Source organism: Pteropus alecto, unplaced genomic scaffold, assembly GCF_000325575.1.
Source record: "Pteropus alecto unplaced genomic scaffold, ASM32557v1 scaffold326, whole genome shotgun sequence".
NCBI lineage: Eukaryota > Metazoa > Chordata > Mammalia > Chiroptera > Pteropodidae > Pteropus > Pteropus alecto.
Window position 1 is genome coordinate 499,052 of NW_006438873.1, and position 17,208 is coordinate 516,259.

At 45.4% G+C, this 17,208-nt stretch overlaps 1 protein-coding gene across 1 annotated transcript in view; it reads left to right on the plus strand.

The window, feature by feature from the left end:
• Nucleotides 1-17,208, plus strand: part of PEG3 (paternally expressed 3) — a 30,878-nt gene that overhangs the window by 635 nt on the left and 13,035 nt on the right. Inside the window, exons 2-7 of the mRNA XM_025049592.1 lie at nucleotides 3,604-3,690; nucleotides 12,866-12,942; nucleotides 15,055-15,534; nucleotides 16,105-16,188; nucleotides 16,919-17,110; nucleotides 17,192-17,208. The exon at nucleotides 17,192-17,208 is cut by the window's right edge and continues 22 nt beyond it. Of these exons, the coding sequence (XP_024905360.1) occupies nucleotides 15,141-15,534; nucleotides 16,105-16,188; nucleotides 16,919-17,110; nucleotides 17,192-17,208 (687 nt within the window). The 5' untranslated portion in view covers nucleotides 3,604-3,690; nucleotides 12,866-12,942; nucleotides 15,055-15,140. The remainder of the gene's footprint in view (nucleotides 1-3,603; nucleotides 3,691-12,865; nucleotides 12,943-15,054; nucleotides 15,535-16,104; nucleotides 16,189-16,918; nucleotides 17,111-17,191) is intronic.

Here is a 17,208-nt window from a genome sequence, read left to right on the forward strand (position 1 = left end):
CTGCCGCTTTTGTGGGTGGGGCTTGTTTTGCCGCAGTGGCGGTGGGAGGGGCTACGGGCTGTTGGGGGCGGGGCCAAGGGCTGTCGTGCCTGAGTGTTTTCTCTGTCCGTGATGGGCGGCGGGGAGGGGGACGTCTAACCTCGCGCCATGTTTGATGTGGGCGGCAAGGGTTGCTACGCAGGCACTGTCCTGATTGGCTGACTGTGGATTGAGGTGGGGCAGAGGCCTATCCCTGGCCTATGATGAGCCTGATGAGCCCCGCCTATTCTAGCGCCATCTTTGATGGGGTTGGCTGAGGTTTGCCGCGCAGGCGTGGTCTTGGTTGGCTGACAGCAGGGGGCAGGACCAAGGTCTGTAGTCTCCGCGGTGGCCTGGTGTTCATTGCAGTGATTGAGGCTCTGGGACCCTGTCGTCCTCACACCTTTTTTGCTGGGCATGTGTTTGCCCGCAGAGACTTGCCACGTCGGTGCCACTCTGACTGGCATGGGTCTAAGCTCTGACTTCTGAGATTGGATTATGGCTAGCGGCCTGATTTATTGGCCAGTTCTGTGGCATCTGGTGACACCAGGCGCTGTGCTTGGAGTTTGCTGTAGCTGATGCCGTTGTGGAATTATTTGTCCTGAGGGACAGGGCTACCTGCTGTCAGTGTACCTGCTATTTCTCCTTGCCTAGGCTCACCCCTTCCCCTATTGTCCCTGGGCTTTTTTCACTTGAAGATGTATCTGGCCCCATCTTTTGGCTGGGAGGAGGGCTAGGGGCCGGGGGAGTAGCCAAGATGCATTGCTCAGGTGCCGTGTCGGGGCTGAGGGGTGGGGCCATCCATGGGCAGCCCTGCAGAGTACTTACTCTGCAACTATGTAGCTGGTCCATAGGTGGCAGCCAAGGCTTACTGTGCAGGGGCCATCATGAATGATGGCGGATCTGCAAGAGCGGGCCTGGGGGAGGGGCTGCAGAGCCCCGCCCACCTTAGTGCTACGTTGACCAGCAGGTGGCAGGCGAGACTGTGCGAGTGCTGTCTTGAATAACTGCAGGACTGGCTGCAGGGGGTGGGCCGCATGACCTGAGTGACTGATAGGGTTTGCATACCCCTGCCCACTCTAGCATTGTGTTGGCCGATGGATGGCCCCCGAAGCTTACAGTGCAGGCACCATTTTGAATGATGGTGGAGCATTGGGTGCAGGCCTGAGGGAGAGGCTGACGTGTTTTGCTTGACTGGCTGAGGAAGGGTGCAAACCCCAGCCCATCTAGTGCTGCGTTTGTTGGCCAGCAGATGGCAGCTGAGGCTTAACTGCACAGGCGCCATCTTAAATGACAGTGGAGCTGCAGGAGGCGGGCCCAGGGGAGGGACTGTTTTGTCCCGAGTGACTGGAGGTGCTGCAGATGCCCGGCCCACTCTAGCACTGTATTATTGGCTGACAGGTGGCAGGTGAAACTTATTGCAAGCAAGAGCACCGTAATGAATGACAGTGGAGCTGGAGGGGCGTGCCCTAGGGAGGAGTTGCGGAGCCCTGCTCACTTCACTGCATTGGCCAACAGATGGCATCCGAGGCTCACTGCATGGGCAAGCATCCTCTTGAATGACCTTTGGGCTGACTGCAAGGGAGGGCCCAGGGTAGGGGCTGCTTTAGTCTGAGTGACTGGGGCTGAAGACCCGTGTTCAGCTCAGCTTTGCATTTGTTGGTGGGTAGGTGGCAGCAGAGGCTTACTGCGCAGGCGCCATCTTTAATCAGGCAGAGCTGCAGGGGGCAGCCTAGAGGTCACAACCAAGACTTACTGAGCAGGTGCCATTGAGTGACAGCGGGGCTTTCAGGGGTGGACTGAGGGGTTTCGGTGTCCTGAGGGACTGGGCACAGAGCCTGCTTCTGCCGTCTGTGTTGGCTACTACGCAGGCGCCTATTTGGCAAGCCTGGTGCGTTTGCTTCAATGACGCTATCTCCCGGTGGCCGCGCGACGTGACGGTCTGTTTCCTGAGAGACGCCAAAGCCAAGTGTCGGGAAATGTGGGGACAAAGTTCGGCTGCACAGTTCTGAGGGTCAATTAGTAGGAAAACGAGTTCAGAATTTAGGAATTTTAATGGATTTGGAAGGGGCAGGATCTTTAGTGAGAAAACGGAGGCGGTGGGTTGTGCATATAAGTTGGGGTTTGGAGGTTCCAAGGGCAGTGAGGGTTTGTGCAAAGGGGAAGGCATGAAGCTGGTGGGGTGGAGAATTCAGTAAATGGTCATGAGGGCCATGTGGCATGGGAGATGCCCTAAAGGAGGGCACTCCCTAGGCTGTAGGGGCGTGGTTTGGAGTTGGGCTTCCCAAGCCCTGGTGGGGCGGGCTGTGGGAGAGCTAAATGGGGTGGGACCACCTCTTAGGAGAATTGGGGGAGGAGCCACGTGTGGTCAGAGCTGCTTATGACGCTTTTGCTGCACCTTCCAGTGGACTGCCAGGAGAGGGCGATGGGGGGGTGACATATTGAGGTAAGAGGAAGAGCTTCTAGTCCTAGCTACACCAAGACTCTTTAAATCAATCAATCAGATCTCTTTTTCTGTTTTTGAAATAGGGAAAGTGACACTGGATTCCTCTTTCCCAAATAGGTGGTGGGAGAAACCTAATTGTATATTGACAGTGACAGCTTTAACTTAAACCAGAACCATTACCATAGAGGTACTTCCCCCAGCGGCCTCTGGTTGAATGCATGCTCTGCCTCACAGTGGGACTTAAAGTATGTAGTGTTAATCTATTGGGAACGTGTTGATATCCTCTAAAATATTACATAAGATTAATGATATCATTTCTTAGTGATAATAGCATTAAGATCCTAACGTAAGCTAGTCCCTTTGTATTACTTAAATTTATAGCAGAGTTAAATTTCTGGCTCTGCATCACTGGCTATTAAATGGCAGAACTCGAGTTTCAATTCACTTTCGTAAGGGATGCCTATGTCATTATTCCACAAGGCCTCCATGAGAAATATCAACGGATGTACTGTTTTTTCAAAATGACTTGAGTTTGATCTATACTAGTTTGCCATGAGCTCTGAGATTGAGTTCTCTGAACCTCTGCTATTCTGTGAAATGAGAGCCAGAAAATAACACTGTGGTGAGGATTAACAGACAATAAAAGTAAGGTGCGAAGCTCGGTACGTGGCATGTAATTAGCAGTAAATAATAGTATTCTCTTAACCATTTTTTTCCTCTAATTTTTAACCTGTAACATGTGTCCCTTTCCTTAAAAGGGATGGCCAGTGCCACATAGCTAATATGTGGGAAATTGGGTTCTTGAATTGATTTAATCCAGTCCATGTCTTTACTATTTTGCTTTGCTTGTTAGAAAAGGTTCTAAGACACCCAGAGATTGACTTGCACATCCATGGACATAACCTCATTGGGAAAAGGTGGTGATTACAGCCCAGGGTACAACATGTACCTCAGGATGCACAGCCCATTCATTGCCCTTCCATTCTGGGAAAGTTGCGGGGGGAGCTGTTCTTCCTGGTCTCCTTTGACCTATGTCACTTACTATAGGAGATAAAGATATAGCTGTCGTGGGATCATTCCAGCCTGAGGTGTCCAGTAATTGCGAAATAAATTTGATGTCTTGTGTTTTCCTTCCCCAGCTCTGCCTTCTTGCACTTCTACCCTTCTCAGAGACGACTGGCAAGAGGAGGAGGGCCTAGGTCCAAACACTAGGTGGCTGAATCCAGGTGAGCTGACTTTTCGTTTCACACTGCCACATCCATCCTTGGAGTGAGCAGCATATCCTTCCTCATCCTGACACTTGTCCTGAACACGTGTTCCATGTAGCCACACAAGCACTGTTTGTGCTCTCTGAGAATGCACAGACTCTTCTCTAGTGGATCATGTGTTCTCCAGAAATTCTTCTGGCCTCAGGCCATCCTTCTCAGTGTCCTAACTCTTCCCAACATACAGCTACTTCTTCTGGCCTACTCTTTCTTCCTTATTGGGTGATTAAAGAAGCATGAGCGATTCATCATTCATCTATCAGACATGGCCCCAAGTAGGAAATGAAGTGTTCCCCTTGAGCTCACAGTCTCTTAGGTAATGTAAGACATTGAAAAAATAATTGTGTGGCTCCTGCCTTTAAAAGAGAACATTCACTGCAGGCAGTTAACTTAATCTGAGTCCATGTAGAGCCTCCCCGAGAAAGTCAAAGACATTAAAGTTGAGCCATAAAGAGTAGTGGATGATAATCTGTCAAGGGAAGAGTAATCTTAAGGAGAAGGGACAGGGACCTTCCTAAGGGATCCAAAGAAAGGAGCCAAAAGTCCAGGAGGCCTAGAGCAGAGTGAAGGACAGAGTTAGGGTGGCATGGTGGGAAAAAGTGGAGCTGTATTGAGAAAGGCCTTGTAATCAGTTGGAAGTATTTGGGCTTGGTCTGAAGCGCAGTGGAAAGCCATTGAGGAATTCTGACCATGAAAAATCAGATTTGGGTTTTTAGAAATATCATCTTATTGCAGGATTCAGAAGAGGAAGGTAGAAACAGTGGGTACAGGGAGACCACCTCAGGTCCAAGTGAGAGATGAGAGTTGCAGCAGGGGAATAAGTGAAGCAGATGGATTTGGGAGCCACATTGAGGAGACGGATTCAGCAGGGATTGCACTCTTTGTTCATGGGTGCTGGCTGACTCAGATCAGACTCGTGAATCATGTTATTACCCAGGGAAGTGAGCAGAATAGCCAAAAGTTGTTCATTCCAACAGCAAGCCTTGCTGTGCCTGATCCGGGACAGGACAGAGTCATGCTAGATTTCAGGTCTTCAGAGGTGTATGACATAATCCCTGGACTCGATGTCTACAAGATGAGAACTCCAATTAAATGGAACATAAGGAAACATGCTCACCACAGAGATAGGTGGCTATGCAGATGGTTTTACCACCTGGGGAAGGGCTGACATACCTTCTCAAATGGGCCCTGGGGGGTGGGTTGGTTTATTCGTGGCCTCAGTGAATGCTCCAAGTATCCAGTGTCTGGTGCTCAAGCCTGTGGAAACTGAGAAACCTTGTTTCGCTTAAGGACTCATCCATATTAATAAAGCTCAGGAGACTTAGCGTGAGCCATACTGACATCAGTTTGTTTTGGAAAATAGTATGACCGAAATATGGCATTACTGGTCTTTCAATTTTGGTTTATTGATTTATGGTAGGAGATCACTATAGCAAGGACCCAAATACTCACAGTGTGTATGATCAGCAAATTCTCTCCCTGTAGGCAGACCTACATGGGAAACAAAACCATATACGAAGGTTGTTTGGTGAGTGTGGAATCATGAAGATAGGGACAAACTTGGATAGCACTGGCATGGAAGGCAGCTTTGTGCCACCATCTGGTTGCAGTGAAGTTCTTGCTGGGGGTACCATGATAGCAGAAGCCCTAGCCCACAGCCCCCACCCCACAATCTCCATTCAAGTTGGGTCTGATCAGAGTCACTCTTTCTTCTGGATGGTTAGATGAGCAGTGCTTTATGGCCTGCTTTGTCATCCCCTCCCTCCTGTAAAAAAAAAAAATCTTATCAGCCAAGTTTTGACATCTAAATCTGCTCAGAGAAGTTATATGGACTCAGAAGGTATTTTTTGTCTCTGTAAAGTAGCCTTATTTGTGTAGAACTATATGGGGGTTGATCATAAAACTAAATTCCCATTTTTCAGAATTTAGGGAGAGAGCCCTCAAGAATGGACAACACTAAGGAGGTTTTGCTGCATTGTGGTAAGTGCTAAGTGTACATGCTAGAGGTGAGCCCCGGGTGATATGGAGATTATCCGAGAGGAGCCACCCAGCAGACCAGAGTGGGAGGTCATGGCCAGCGTGGCAGGGGCAGTGGTCTGACTCCTTGCTCACATTCCTGTATAAGATTCTTCCCCACCAGACTCTCTCGTCCTTGTGTGCCTGTTCATAGTTGATTGGATCAGATGGACACCTAAGCCTAGAGCAGTGGTTCTCAAAGTACAGGTCCCAGAGTGCTTGTTGGAATAGTGGACCTCCCCAGTTGTCACACCTGGAGAGACAGGTACAGTTTTCATAGGTACCGCAGATTACTTTTTGGCACCCCCAGTTCGAGAACCACAGCCCTAGACAATTGAGCTGCAAGTTTTACTGGTAGCCTCGGGGAGTTTGGCTGAACAGGCCCCAGACTGATGAGTCTTTTGGTGTTAAGCATCTAACCTGAGAGATAAGGGAGCACTGGGGCCGGGTTGGCATTTTCCTCCACGTGCATGCTGATGTAGAGAATGTCAGTCTGCAGAGAGGCAGGAGGATGGTACGCATGAGGAGAGAGAGGAGGCTGCACAGCATGCTGTCCGTGAGAAATGAAGACAGTAACTGCCTTGGTTCCTGACTTTAAAGGTCTCAATTCCAGCCCCTCACAAGGTAGGTGGAACAAGTGAGGGGGCTGAGTCCAGGCGTACTTGATGAGGGACAAGAGTGAGTAGAAACAGGTTGATGAAGGTGTCATGGAGCTTCTCTTGCGACTGACTGGATGTAGGCAGCCTGAGGGCAAACAGTGGGGTCGTGGAATTTCTTTCCGAACACAGCCCAGCCACATTTCCAGCCTCTGATTCATGTTGTTTGAGTTCTTCCCAGTTCAGCTGAGCACTGGAGCCATTCATTGATCCTCTGACTGAGGCCAAAGACCCCTTAATTGTGGCAGGAAGGCCTGAAAAATTCCATCTTTCTTTGTTTCAGTTACATTGATTGTGAAACCCATGCTTTTGTTTTCTACTCATTTTTATGAAATAATAGTAAAGTACTATAAAACACTCAAATGATAGAAGTACTGCCATGTAAACCACAGTGGCAGCACCGTTATCCAGCAGGCAGCACCACTGTCCTGTGGTTTTAGACAGTCCAGCTCATTCCTGACACTGCGTACAGTGCTTACATTTCATGCTTAGATGTCCAGTGTATTTAAGAACAGATATTTGGAGGTGGAAGAACAGCTAGAAAACCTGCCCATATGGAGGGTGACACTTTACTGCTGGTTCCCATCATTTGTCTTCTTTCCTTCTCTCCCCTTGGAATTGGTGGCGTATCTAGGCCCCTAGGACCAGAGTTGTGCCTATTTCCTGTGTGTCCCAACCCATATCCTCAGACTTTAAAAAATCCTGCCCTTGGCTACTTGACTCACACTAGGATTTCTGCTCCAAAGAGAGTAGAGAGAGATGTGGAACCTTTAGTAACTTTGGGTATGTGAGAGCCCACCAAGTCAGGAAATGAAGGTGATGGGTTTGCCACGCAGCCAGAATTCAGTTTGAACTACCAAATGGGACAGCTGTCGATGAGGTCAAGGTCTGGATATGGAGCCCCATCAGCAGTGCACTGGCCCAGAGGGATTTACAGATAGCCAATGGCAGACTCCTGGGACCATTATGGGGTAGCCAAGAGGGCGCATGAAGTGGTCACAGAGTGAGCTGCAAGTGTGTCCTGGGGACACTGCAGGGGATAGGGGTACTGATGAGCAATAATAAGCAGAAAGTAAAAGGGAAGACAAACAGCAATTGAACATACTTCCAAATATTTGAAATTTTTTTCTGATTGTGAATTTAAAGTTACACTAAATTGAAATTCAAAAAGAAATGGAAAAGCTCATTTATTGATCATTCATTCTGATTTTCTCCATTTTATGAATAGTGTTTATAAAAGTTTATATGGAAGTTTTCTTCCAGTTTAATTTGTACATACTACCATATGTTTAAGTACCTGTGTATAATTTTTTTTTTTAACATAAGTGAGATCATGGCCCCAATTTATTACCATTTCAAACTCAGGCTATAAGAGCGAATATGTAAGGTGTTAGTGGTTGGGGGAGGTTCAGAGACCTCGTATGATGTAGTCATCATGTTTTTAGTCTCCATTTATATGGATGTGTGTATACACGTGAGCTTATACATACTTCTTTGCAGCTATTTAACAATACAAGACTTTCCATATATATACATCTCCATTTATAGCTTCGTTTTCTAAAAACTTCCTTACATTCCATTGCGTGAACATTCACATTGTTTTCTGTGTATCTATAAATGGATATACTTAAATTAAGAATGCCACATGTGCCATACAGTTTCATACCCTAATATTTTCATTTAATGCAAACATTTGTTTTTTTTACATTAGTCATTTTCCATCGCGTTTAAATAAACTGGTGTACCCATAGAATGGAATATTGTGTGGCCTTTAGAAAGAATGAGGTAAGTCTGTATGCGCTTTTATAGAAAGATACTCATCATAAATTACTGGGCTTATACATGTGCAGAACTCCTGGCATGGTCTCATGTTGGTAAAAACAAAATGTTAGTGTATGTATATATAGATTTTCAAAGGTTTAGTATAACAACACGTGATCAATGGGTGTGGCCTGCAGTCTTTAAATATTCTGTAATGTCTGAGTTTGTATTACCTTGTATGTTTATGATCAGAAAATAAAGCTACAAAATTTCTTGGAAACATGACTTAATGTTACATAACATTCTATTAAAGATTTCATGTTTTAATTTCTCTTGTTTGGTGAAATTTTTGAATGCAGTGATTTATTTTAGTGAGAATAAAGTGTGTTTGTCATTGGCTTTAGAGGCCTTAGCCTTCTAGAGTACCCATAGCTGAAATATAGGATTTCTTGAGGAAGAAGCCAGACTCCAGCACTGGCTTTATTGGTTCCCTGATCTCTAAGGCCTACTCCAACCTCCTTGGAATATGTACTCACCATTTAGTTCTAAGAAAGTGCCTAGTTCGTATTTAAATAATTAATGCTGTTCTTGATTTTAAAACTGTATTATCAATTAAATTCCCATGTGTGTATATACTTACATACAAGTCAGTTTCAGGACTGTGTTATGCTCCATTCGTGTATGTCCTTGCACTCACTCATGGTTGTGTTGGAAAGAATTCTTTGTTTTCAAGTTTGTCATTTTACAGACAACCCCTTCACCCCTGCCACCCACCTGCCTTCCTTCTTATTCAGAATTGTCTTGATATTTCTGTACATTTATTCTTTTAAAGGATCTGGATTCTCAGTCTGTCAAAGCTCCCACCTTTTTATTAGATTTTCATTTATATTTAAGGAAAGATTCGTGACAATTTCCATGTGCCTGTCCAAAAATGTTTTCATTTATTTAGGACTTGTTTTATACTCTTCTATACATTTAAAAAATTTCGTGTGGGGTTGCAGACTGTTGAATTTATTTATGGGAATTTATTTTGCTATTAATAGGATTTTTTTCTTGCTGTATTTATTGATAAGGTTTTTCAGTTCAGAATAATGCTTTTTCCACAAACTTATGCCTTTTCATTTTTTTTTTCTTCAGTTGCATTAGCTAGGACTGCCAGAACAGCATTGAATGGTAGTTATGGTGGAAAGTCGGACTCCTTTCTTTGTCCCCACCTAGAGATGCAACACCTTTATGTTTGCTCACATTTATTTGAGATCAATTTTTTTGTGTGTGTTTAGATGGTCTCTTAGCGTCTTTGCTAAGAGTTTATAAGAAAAGGCTGTTGAAGTTTGTCGATGTTTTTTATATGTGGCAGTGCCATGTGTCCCCTTCCCCCTTAAACCATGGTATGTAACAGCTTACCCTAACGGAATGTCATCCTTGTGTTCCTGGAATAGCCTTTCATGGTTGTTGACTATTACGTAGACTTATCTAGATTGGATTTATTTAACGTTTTGCATCTAGGTGCAAAAAAGAGTTTCTCGAACACCTTCTGTATGTCAGTCCCGTAAAGGTGGAAATAACAGGGATGAGAAAGATGGAAGTGCAGATGTTCCTTGTCTGTTGCAGTCATGCGTCTTCAAGCACATCCCTGATAATATGTGGAAACTTACTGATGGACTGGCCCTGGACAGACTTGTCCTCAACCTCCACTCCCCGTGATCTGATCAGACGAACCTTTAGATGACTCCTTTTTTGCTGCTTTCTTAGCCACCTCCAAACCACTGTCCTCTGTTTGCCTTCATGGTGGGCGTGGCTGTTGCTGGTGGAGGCTGAAGCCAGACTGGGGAAGTGTGTGGAGAGGGTAGAGCAGTTATGCTTTTGATTGGCCAGAGACTCTGTCCTGAAGGTGTTGCCCTGGGAATCTGGTCTTCCCCAGATGAGGTGAGCAAGGGCTCTGGCAAGTACTGGCTCAGTGTCTGGCCCCACTCACAGTATCCCTTTAGACTGCAAATGGAAGACAGGGTGAGCTAGGGGCAAGGGGCACCCAGCCTCATCTCGTAGGTATCAGTAACCCTGTGGGACACTGTTGACCACCACCAGTGTTTCCTTTTCCTGAGTGTGACTCTTGGTTGTTCTGTCCCGTGTCAGGACGTCAGTCATATATCAATGCGTTAACAGGATATATACTTCTCTGACACATGCTCGTCCCTTTCCATGGCTCCATGTGTAAAATCGTGTTACTGCCATTGTTTAGTGCAATAGCTTTTTAGTACTAAAGGGTTTTCCCTTTTATAAACTGGAAATTAGATGTATATATAAGGACTTAATCATGGTAGATGGCTGACTTTTTATTTTTAGCCTTTTGGTTTTCTAATACTTTGTTTTGATTATCTTTGTACTTAAATAGACTTGCTGATTTTTAATATTTTGTTTTTTTTTTAAACTTATGCCACAGTGACATCCAGAAATGTGATTCACATCTGAACCAGCCAGCTTCTCACCACCGATTTTTATTTTTTGAAATATTTGCCCATTTGATGGGCAAAAGAGTGTTTATTGTAATATTTCACATTTTTTTGATTTCTGATGTAATTTTGCATTTATTTCTGATGTGAATACTAGCTCATCACTAATTTTATGAACCTTATATTAATGTTCTTAATTTTAACGTTGGGCCATTTATCTTACTGCTTTATGAGAGCTTTTTATATTCCAAATAATAGCTGTCGTCCATTATCAGCTACTTCAGTGAATATATTCTTACACATATGTCCTTGCTTATCTCCAAGATAAAGTCATAGAAGCAGAATCTATAGGACAGAATATATACATTTTTAATTTTGATAAGTAGCCAGGTTGCTCTGCATAAAATTGACATTGCCACAAGCTGTACATGAATATTCCAGTTTTTTCACACATACATGTACATCATCTACCTTTATGATGAGTCTATTCCCGAGGCCCTTTTTTACTCTCAGATGAATTTCCTGTGCCATCGTGGGAAGGAATAGTTACAGTCCGATTTTTCTAAGGTTTTCCTGTTAAAAATCTTTCATTTTTTAAAGCTCTTGCTGACCAAGGGTTGTTCGTTGGCCTGGTTGTAAAATCTTGAGCATATTTAACAGAGATCACGTGTGGCTACGGCAGTCCTAAACCTGAGGAGTGAGTGAGTTCCATAGGAGCTGGCAGGATACTTGGGAACATTCAAATAGTCGTATTACTAATGAATTATGAGGTCCTCCATCTTTGTTCTGTGACCTGGACGGTTTTTATTTACTTCCTCAGTTTTCCTCTGCTTCCTGAGTCAGGTTTGCGTATTTATGTTTTCTTAAGAGAACTATTGATTCCCTGTTAAATTTTTTAAGCCTTCAGCTCTTATATAGTTTTCACCTGTTTGTTCTTTGTGCTTCAAATACATGCCTATTAGAAAAATTAACTTAATAGAGAAGTATATGTGTAAAACCAAAGCTGTCTTCAGTATTTTCTGATTTTATTGTCAAGTGTGAAGAGCCCTTCCCTGCTCCTGGATAATAAAAATTAATCTTTTCATTTCATTTGGTTTTTTTGATTTCAGTTTTAGCATTCTTATGTATGTGTGACCTTTCCCCCAGTTAAAGATTGGCTAGTTTTCCTATTACTATTTATTGAAATGCTTTTATGTCCCTTACTATTTTTTAATGCCACTTTTATAGACTCAAATATTTAACTATATGGTAACTTTGTATTGCGATTCTTAAATGAATCTGTCTTTTTGCCCTAAGTTGTAAGTGACTTTTGTTGTCTTATTTGGCCTTGATATAGAGAAGACCATTCTTTGTTATTTTTATGTCATCTTTCAGCCTTTAGTGCTATTGTAAAAGAACTTTTCTTACCCCGAGATTATATTAAAACATTTCTTAAATTTTGTGTATGGCTTGTTGGCCTTTTCATATGAATTTTCAAAATACCGAGCCAAATGAAATTCTTCCAGGTCAACTTTAGAACCATTGTCCAGCTTTACAACATCAATATTTTTGAAATTCCATGAGATAACGTGGATTAACTTGGGAGAGGACTTAAAGCTTCAGTATACTGGATCCATATGTCTCCCATAGTTATCTTATGTGTCTTCAGTTACTGCCTTTTATGTTGCAATATAATTTATCATTTTAGTCATGTAGGTGCTACTTTTTCATTTTTTTATTTTGAAAATGGAATTCTTCACATTTAAGAAAATTTGCTAATACATACTTGAGTCTGCTACAAGTGATTTTCTTGTTAAATTACTACAAGGTCTGTTTCCATTGATTCACAGTATCTGAGTGGACAATCTTATCAGAAAATGATAGTTTCATATCTTTTCTGTGCCTCAGATTTGTTTTTCTTGCCTTGTTGAAGTAGGGTAGAACTCTATAGAATAATGATCAATAGTGATAGCGTTAAGGCTTTTACGTATGCTTTCATAAGTGAGTTTGGCCTGAGGTTTGTTAGTGCTAATCTTTGTCTTGGGTTTTTGAATTATTCTGGTTTCATAAAGAAAATTTGAAAGCTTTCTGTTTCTCTTCTTTGGTTGGTTTATATGACATGAGAATTGACTTTTCCTTGAAAATGATAGAAAAGGCCTCATCTGTAATGGTATCTGAGTTCACAGCCATTTGGAGAATTAATTCTCTGTTGTTCTTTTTACATTTCTTTTATGTTTATTTGTCTGCGTATTTCTTTCTTTAAAATGTCTGCAGGTCCCTGGCATTTTGACTCTGTTCCTGTGGATAGCGGCCTGTTCTGAAGTTCCAGAAAGGATCCTGTTCTCCAAAAGGTGATGTGCGTACCCGAGGGTGTCCTGTTATCTCTGAGAGGTTGGGCTGGTGTCATCCAGGGGACTGGAGTTTTCTCTTGAGTCTGGATGCCACAGGGCAGGCTTGAGCTCTCTGCCCTCCCCTTTCTCCCACATGGGCACTGGGTTTTGAGGACTGTGCTCTGGTCAGGAGCAGTCCCTCTTAGGTCCTGGGTAAAGTTGTGCTCTCATCCAATATGTCACACCAGTGGTCTAGAGCCCTGGCACTTGCCCTTTCCCCTGCTGTGGAACTCTTTCATCCAGCAGAGTATTAACTAGCACCCTCCTATAGTTACCTCTGCTCCCTAAGGAGTACAGGGAAGACAGGGAGGGAGTGGCAGCCCTCACAGAAGTACAAAACTATCAGGTAAATTAATTCTGCCACCCAGACCTGGATTGTTTTCCTTATGTTGCCTACTTTAACACCGGTTGTGGCTGACCAACAATAAAAAGGCTACATAATAGAACTGAATGTGCAGCTAAAATGGTTTAAGTAAAGGGAAATGTATAGCCTTAATGGTTTCATGAGGAAAAAAAAGATTGAAAATCAGCTGTTATACTCAGCCTAAAAAGTTTTTTTTTTTTTAAAGGAGGAAGCAGAGAATTAAAAATTAAGGCAGCTATGCAAATAAACAATACAGACATTTGTCAAAGTAGAAAGCTTGTTCTTTAGCGATAAGGTAAACCTTTGGCAAGACTTGCAAGGCGAAGGCGTGTGCAATAGCATGAAGAAGCCCGATGGCTATTTCATCACATTTGCACTGGTTGTGTGGATAACATGGGTTTGTCAGCTGTGTAGGATTTCTACAAATTCACCAAAATTTCATTTAATTTCCCCGCAGGGTAAGGCCCCATTGTCAGAGAGCTTCACCGACATATCTGTCTGAGAAGGGACTGGTGGAAGAGTAGGTCTTAGACATAGACCTAGAGGTTAACCCAGGGCGTTCCCTCTCCCTGACATGTGCCGTGCTTTTGCAGGCCTGTGTCTAAATCCAATTGTTAAATGGGTTTGCACAGGTTATTCCCAGCATGCAGTGTTAGTGTTGATACCTGGCTTCGTGTCTGGCGCGAGGGGATACAGTGATGGAGACGTCTGTCTCCAGTCCCATCATAGAGTTGACAGATTGCTATGGGGAGACAAGCCAGTTAACTCAAAGATTTAAAAAGAAATGTGATCAGCGCTTGGAACACCCAATAAAAGGAGTCTCAGGAAAGACCTAAGTGGCAGGAGCCTGAAGCTGGGTTTGGAGACAGACGCTCTTTAGGAGGGCATTCACTGCCTCATTAGGGATCATCCTGTGCATACCTGCAGACACAGACACTATACAGCCAACAGAACTTGCCACCATGCTGGAGATGTCCTGTGCTGTCCGGTGAAATGTGGCTAGTGGGGCTGGGAAGCTAGATTTTTAATTTTACTGAATTTTGATTGAAGTAGCCACACTTTGTGCAGCAGCATTGGCGCAGAGAAATTGTCCGTGAAAATAAGAGCACTAGCCATCCTGTCACCACCTGGAGCTGAACAATTGTGACATTTTCATGTGCTTTTCCATCTTTCACACGTCTGCTGCCTTTACAATTGTGTTAAGGGAAGAAACGCTCAGAAATGGCAGAGTTGGTCCCCATTCCCTAATTTCCTCTGTCTGTTTTTGCTAAGAAAACAGTTGACACCCAGTTTTAGTACCAGCTAGCACCCTGAGCATTTCCCCTGTGCAGGGCTTCTGTAGTTGGGCCTTTTAGGTGTATTAGCTTATTTAAGCTTCACAGATCTCAAAGGGGGAGCAGGGGGGTTCTGTTGTTCTTTATTTGCAGCTATGGGGACAGACTCTAGGACATTGAGTAAGTTGTCCAGGGTCACAAAACCAATTAATAGAGCTGACTCTTCAAACAGGCCCTGGGGTGCCCAAAAGTCATGCCTTAGCGCCTGTGCTGAGGCACACTCGGTGTCCTGTGTGTGTCTGTGTATGGGGGGGCTTGTGCATCTCTCCCCCACGTGATGCACAAAGCACTGTAGATGCCCCTTGTCGGGCAGCAGCACACTGCTGCCTAGTCCTCGACTTCTGGGACATGTGTGTATCTCCTTACGATCTGCAGGTCCCTGAGTACTGACTGTCACAGGCTGCTGCATCTTTCCTGTTGATTCATGTTCGGTTCCAACACTGAAAATTTTACTTAGAGAAATGCTGCCTCCAAAGTACTTGTCCGCCAGCAAACCCAAGAGGTCGTGGGCCCCAGATCTATATGAGCTAGACAGTGACTTGACTAAGGAGCCGGATGCCATCATAGGAGGAGGTGCAGCTGACTCTGAATTCTTTCATCAGAGGTTTCGGAATTTCCTCTACGTGGAGTTTGTTGGGCCCCGGAAGACCTTGATCAAACTCCGAAACCTCTGCCTCGATTGGTTGCAGCCGGAGACTCACACCAAGGAGGAGATCGTCGAGCTCTTGGTTCTTGAGCAGTACCTGACCATTCTCCCTGAAAGGATCAAGCCTTGGGTGCGAGCAAAAAAGCCGCAGAGCTGTGAAAAGCTAGTTACTCTGCTGGAAAGTTACAAGGAGATGTATGAGCCAGAAGGTGAGACCAAGAGGCCATCAGGAGGCCGCGAGCCCCTGGGCCTCTCAGCCTTGGCACCGCTTGTGTCCTGGGCCAGATAGTTCTCTTCACAGGAGGGCTTTCCTATTGTGGGGTGTCTAGTGGCACCCTGACCTCTATACCCACAAGATGCCGCTGGCACCACCCCCCCAGGCTATGACAACCAAGTATGACATTGCCAGTTTCCCCTGAGGAACAGAATCACCCCATTAAGAACCAGTGCCCTGAGGTGTGAAAGGTGACACTTAAGTAAAAGGGGTTCCCTGAGGAACTGGAGAGCTTCTATATGGCCCCGGCTCCTTCTTGTGAAACCTAGGGATGTGGTGCCCCCAAAGCCGTATGTAGCTACGGTTGTTGGAGGTGAGGTAGCAGTCTCAGCCATGTCCCCATACAGCCCAGGTAGGAGGCAGGGGCACGTGAGGCTCCAATCACTGCAGCCTCTCCTGGAGGTATGCTCTGGCAGGGGTAGGGACTTCCACTCCTGCATTCGGGGAAACTTGTGAGTGGGTATGAGGTACCAAAACATTGAGTCGGTGTCTGCTGTCCTCTCAGACAGCAGCGGTGACGGCCACAGTGAAGACAGCATGAGCCGAGAGGGAGCGGCATCCCCACCACCACGCTCTGCCTGTTTCTGCAGTGAGTAACCCAGGCAGGCTGCACTGCCACCCATTGGGGCGCATTCCCAGACTTGAGCCCAGTTTTCTCCAACTCTGCCATATGTGCTCATAGGGACGCTCAGTGAGGCCATCGCCACCTTTCCTGGGGCAGCCCTTGCTGCTCAGAGATCTGAGGGGAATGTAATTTAGTGACATAATGAGACTTTATATCAAAGCAAATACAGTATATGGAGCAAAATACAATACTGTTTTAAATGCTGAGAGAAATATTTGAGACTCTTGGACGCTTACAGCGAGCTTTCTCAGGCTGTGCCCATGCTCTCTGGGAGAGGTGAAGTCCATTGCCCCTTGGCCTCTAAAGCCATTTTATTTGTTAAAGGTTCTTCAGAGAACTTTTTAAAGCATCACTTTGGGTGGGGATTGTAGGCAGGGCAACTTGCACATTGACATGGGCCAGGCTGAGCCAGACATGGAAGGTCTACAGTTTTCCTGAGTGTGGACTTGACCATGTAGAAACTGGGGACCCAGCAGGAGTGTTGGAGGTAGAGCTGAAGCAGTCCCCCCTGCCTACCCTCAGGCAAAGCCCCTGAAACTGTTCCAGGTCCAGGGTGCTGGGAAGGGTCTAGATTGCATTGGGGCATCCAGAGACCTCAGCCTGGGATTTGCCCTCCGAGAGAGAGAGTGCATGTGAAGGACAAGTGCGTGTGTCACAACTCCTTGTTAACGCCTCCAATGTCTGGCTTTCTCAGGAGACCGGGACCGGGACTGGGACCAGGAGTGGGATCGTGACCGACACCGGGACTGGGACCGGCACCGGGAGCGGGCCTGGGAGCAAGACTGGGACCGGGAGCGGGCCTGGGAGCGGGCCTGGGACCGGAGGGGCAGGAGCAGAGACCTGGAATTTCGAGACCGCTGGCCGTACACCAGGAATCCCAGAAGCAGTGAGTCCCACCCTCTGACCTCTCTGGCTCATGGGCAGGGGTGGCCGGGCTTGGTACCTTCATGCTGCCTTTCTCTCCCAGGACTTCCTCAGCGGGAT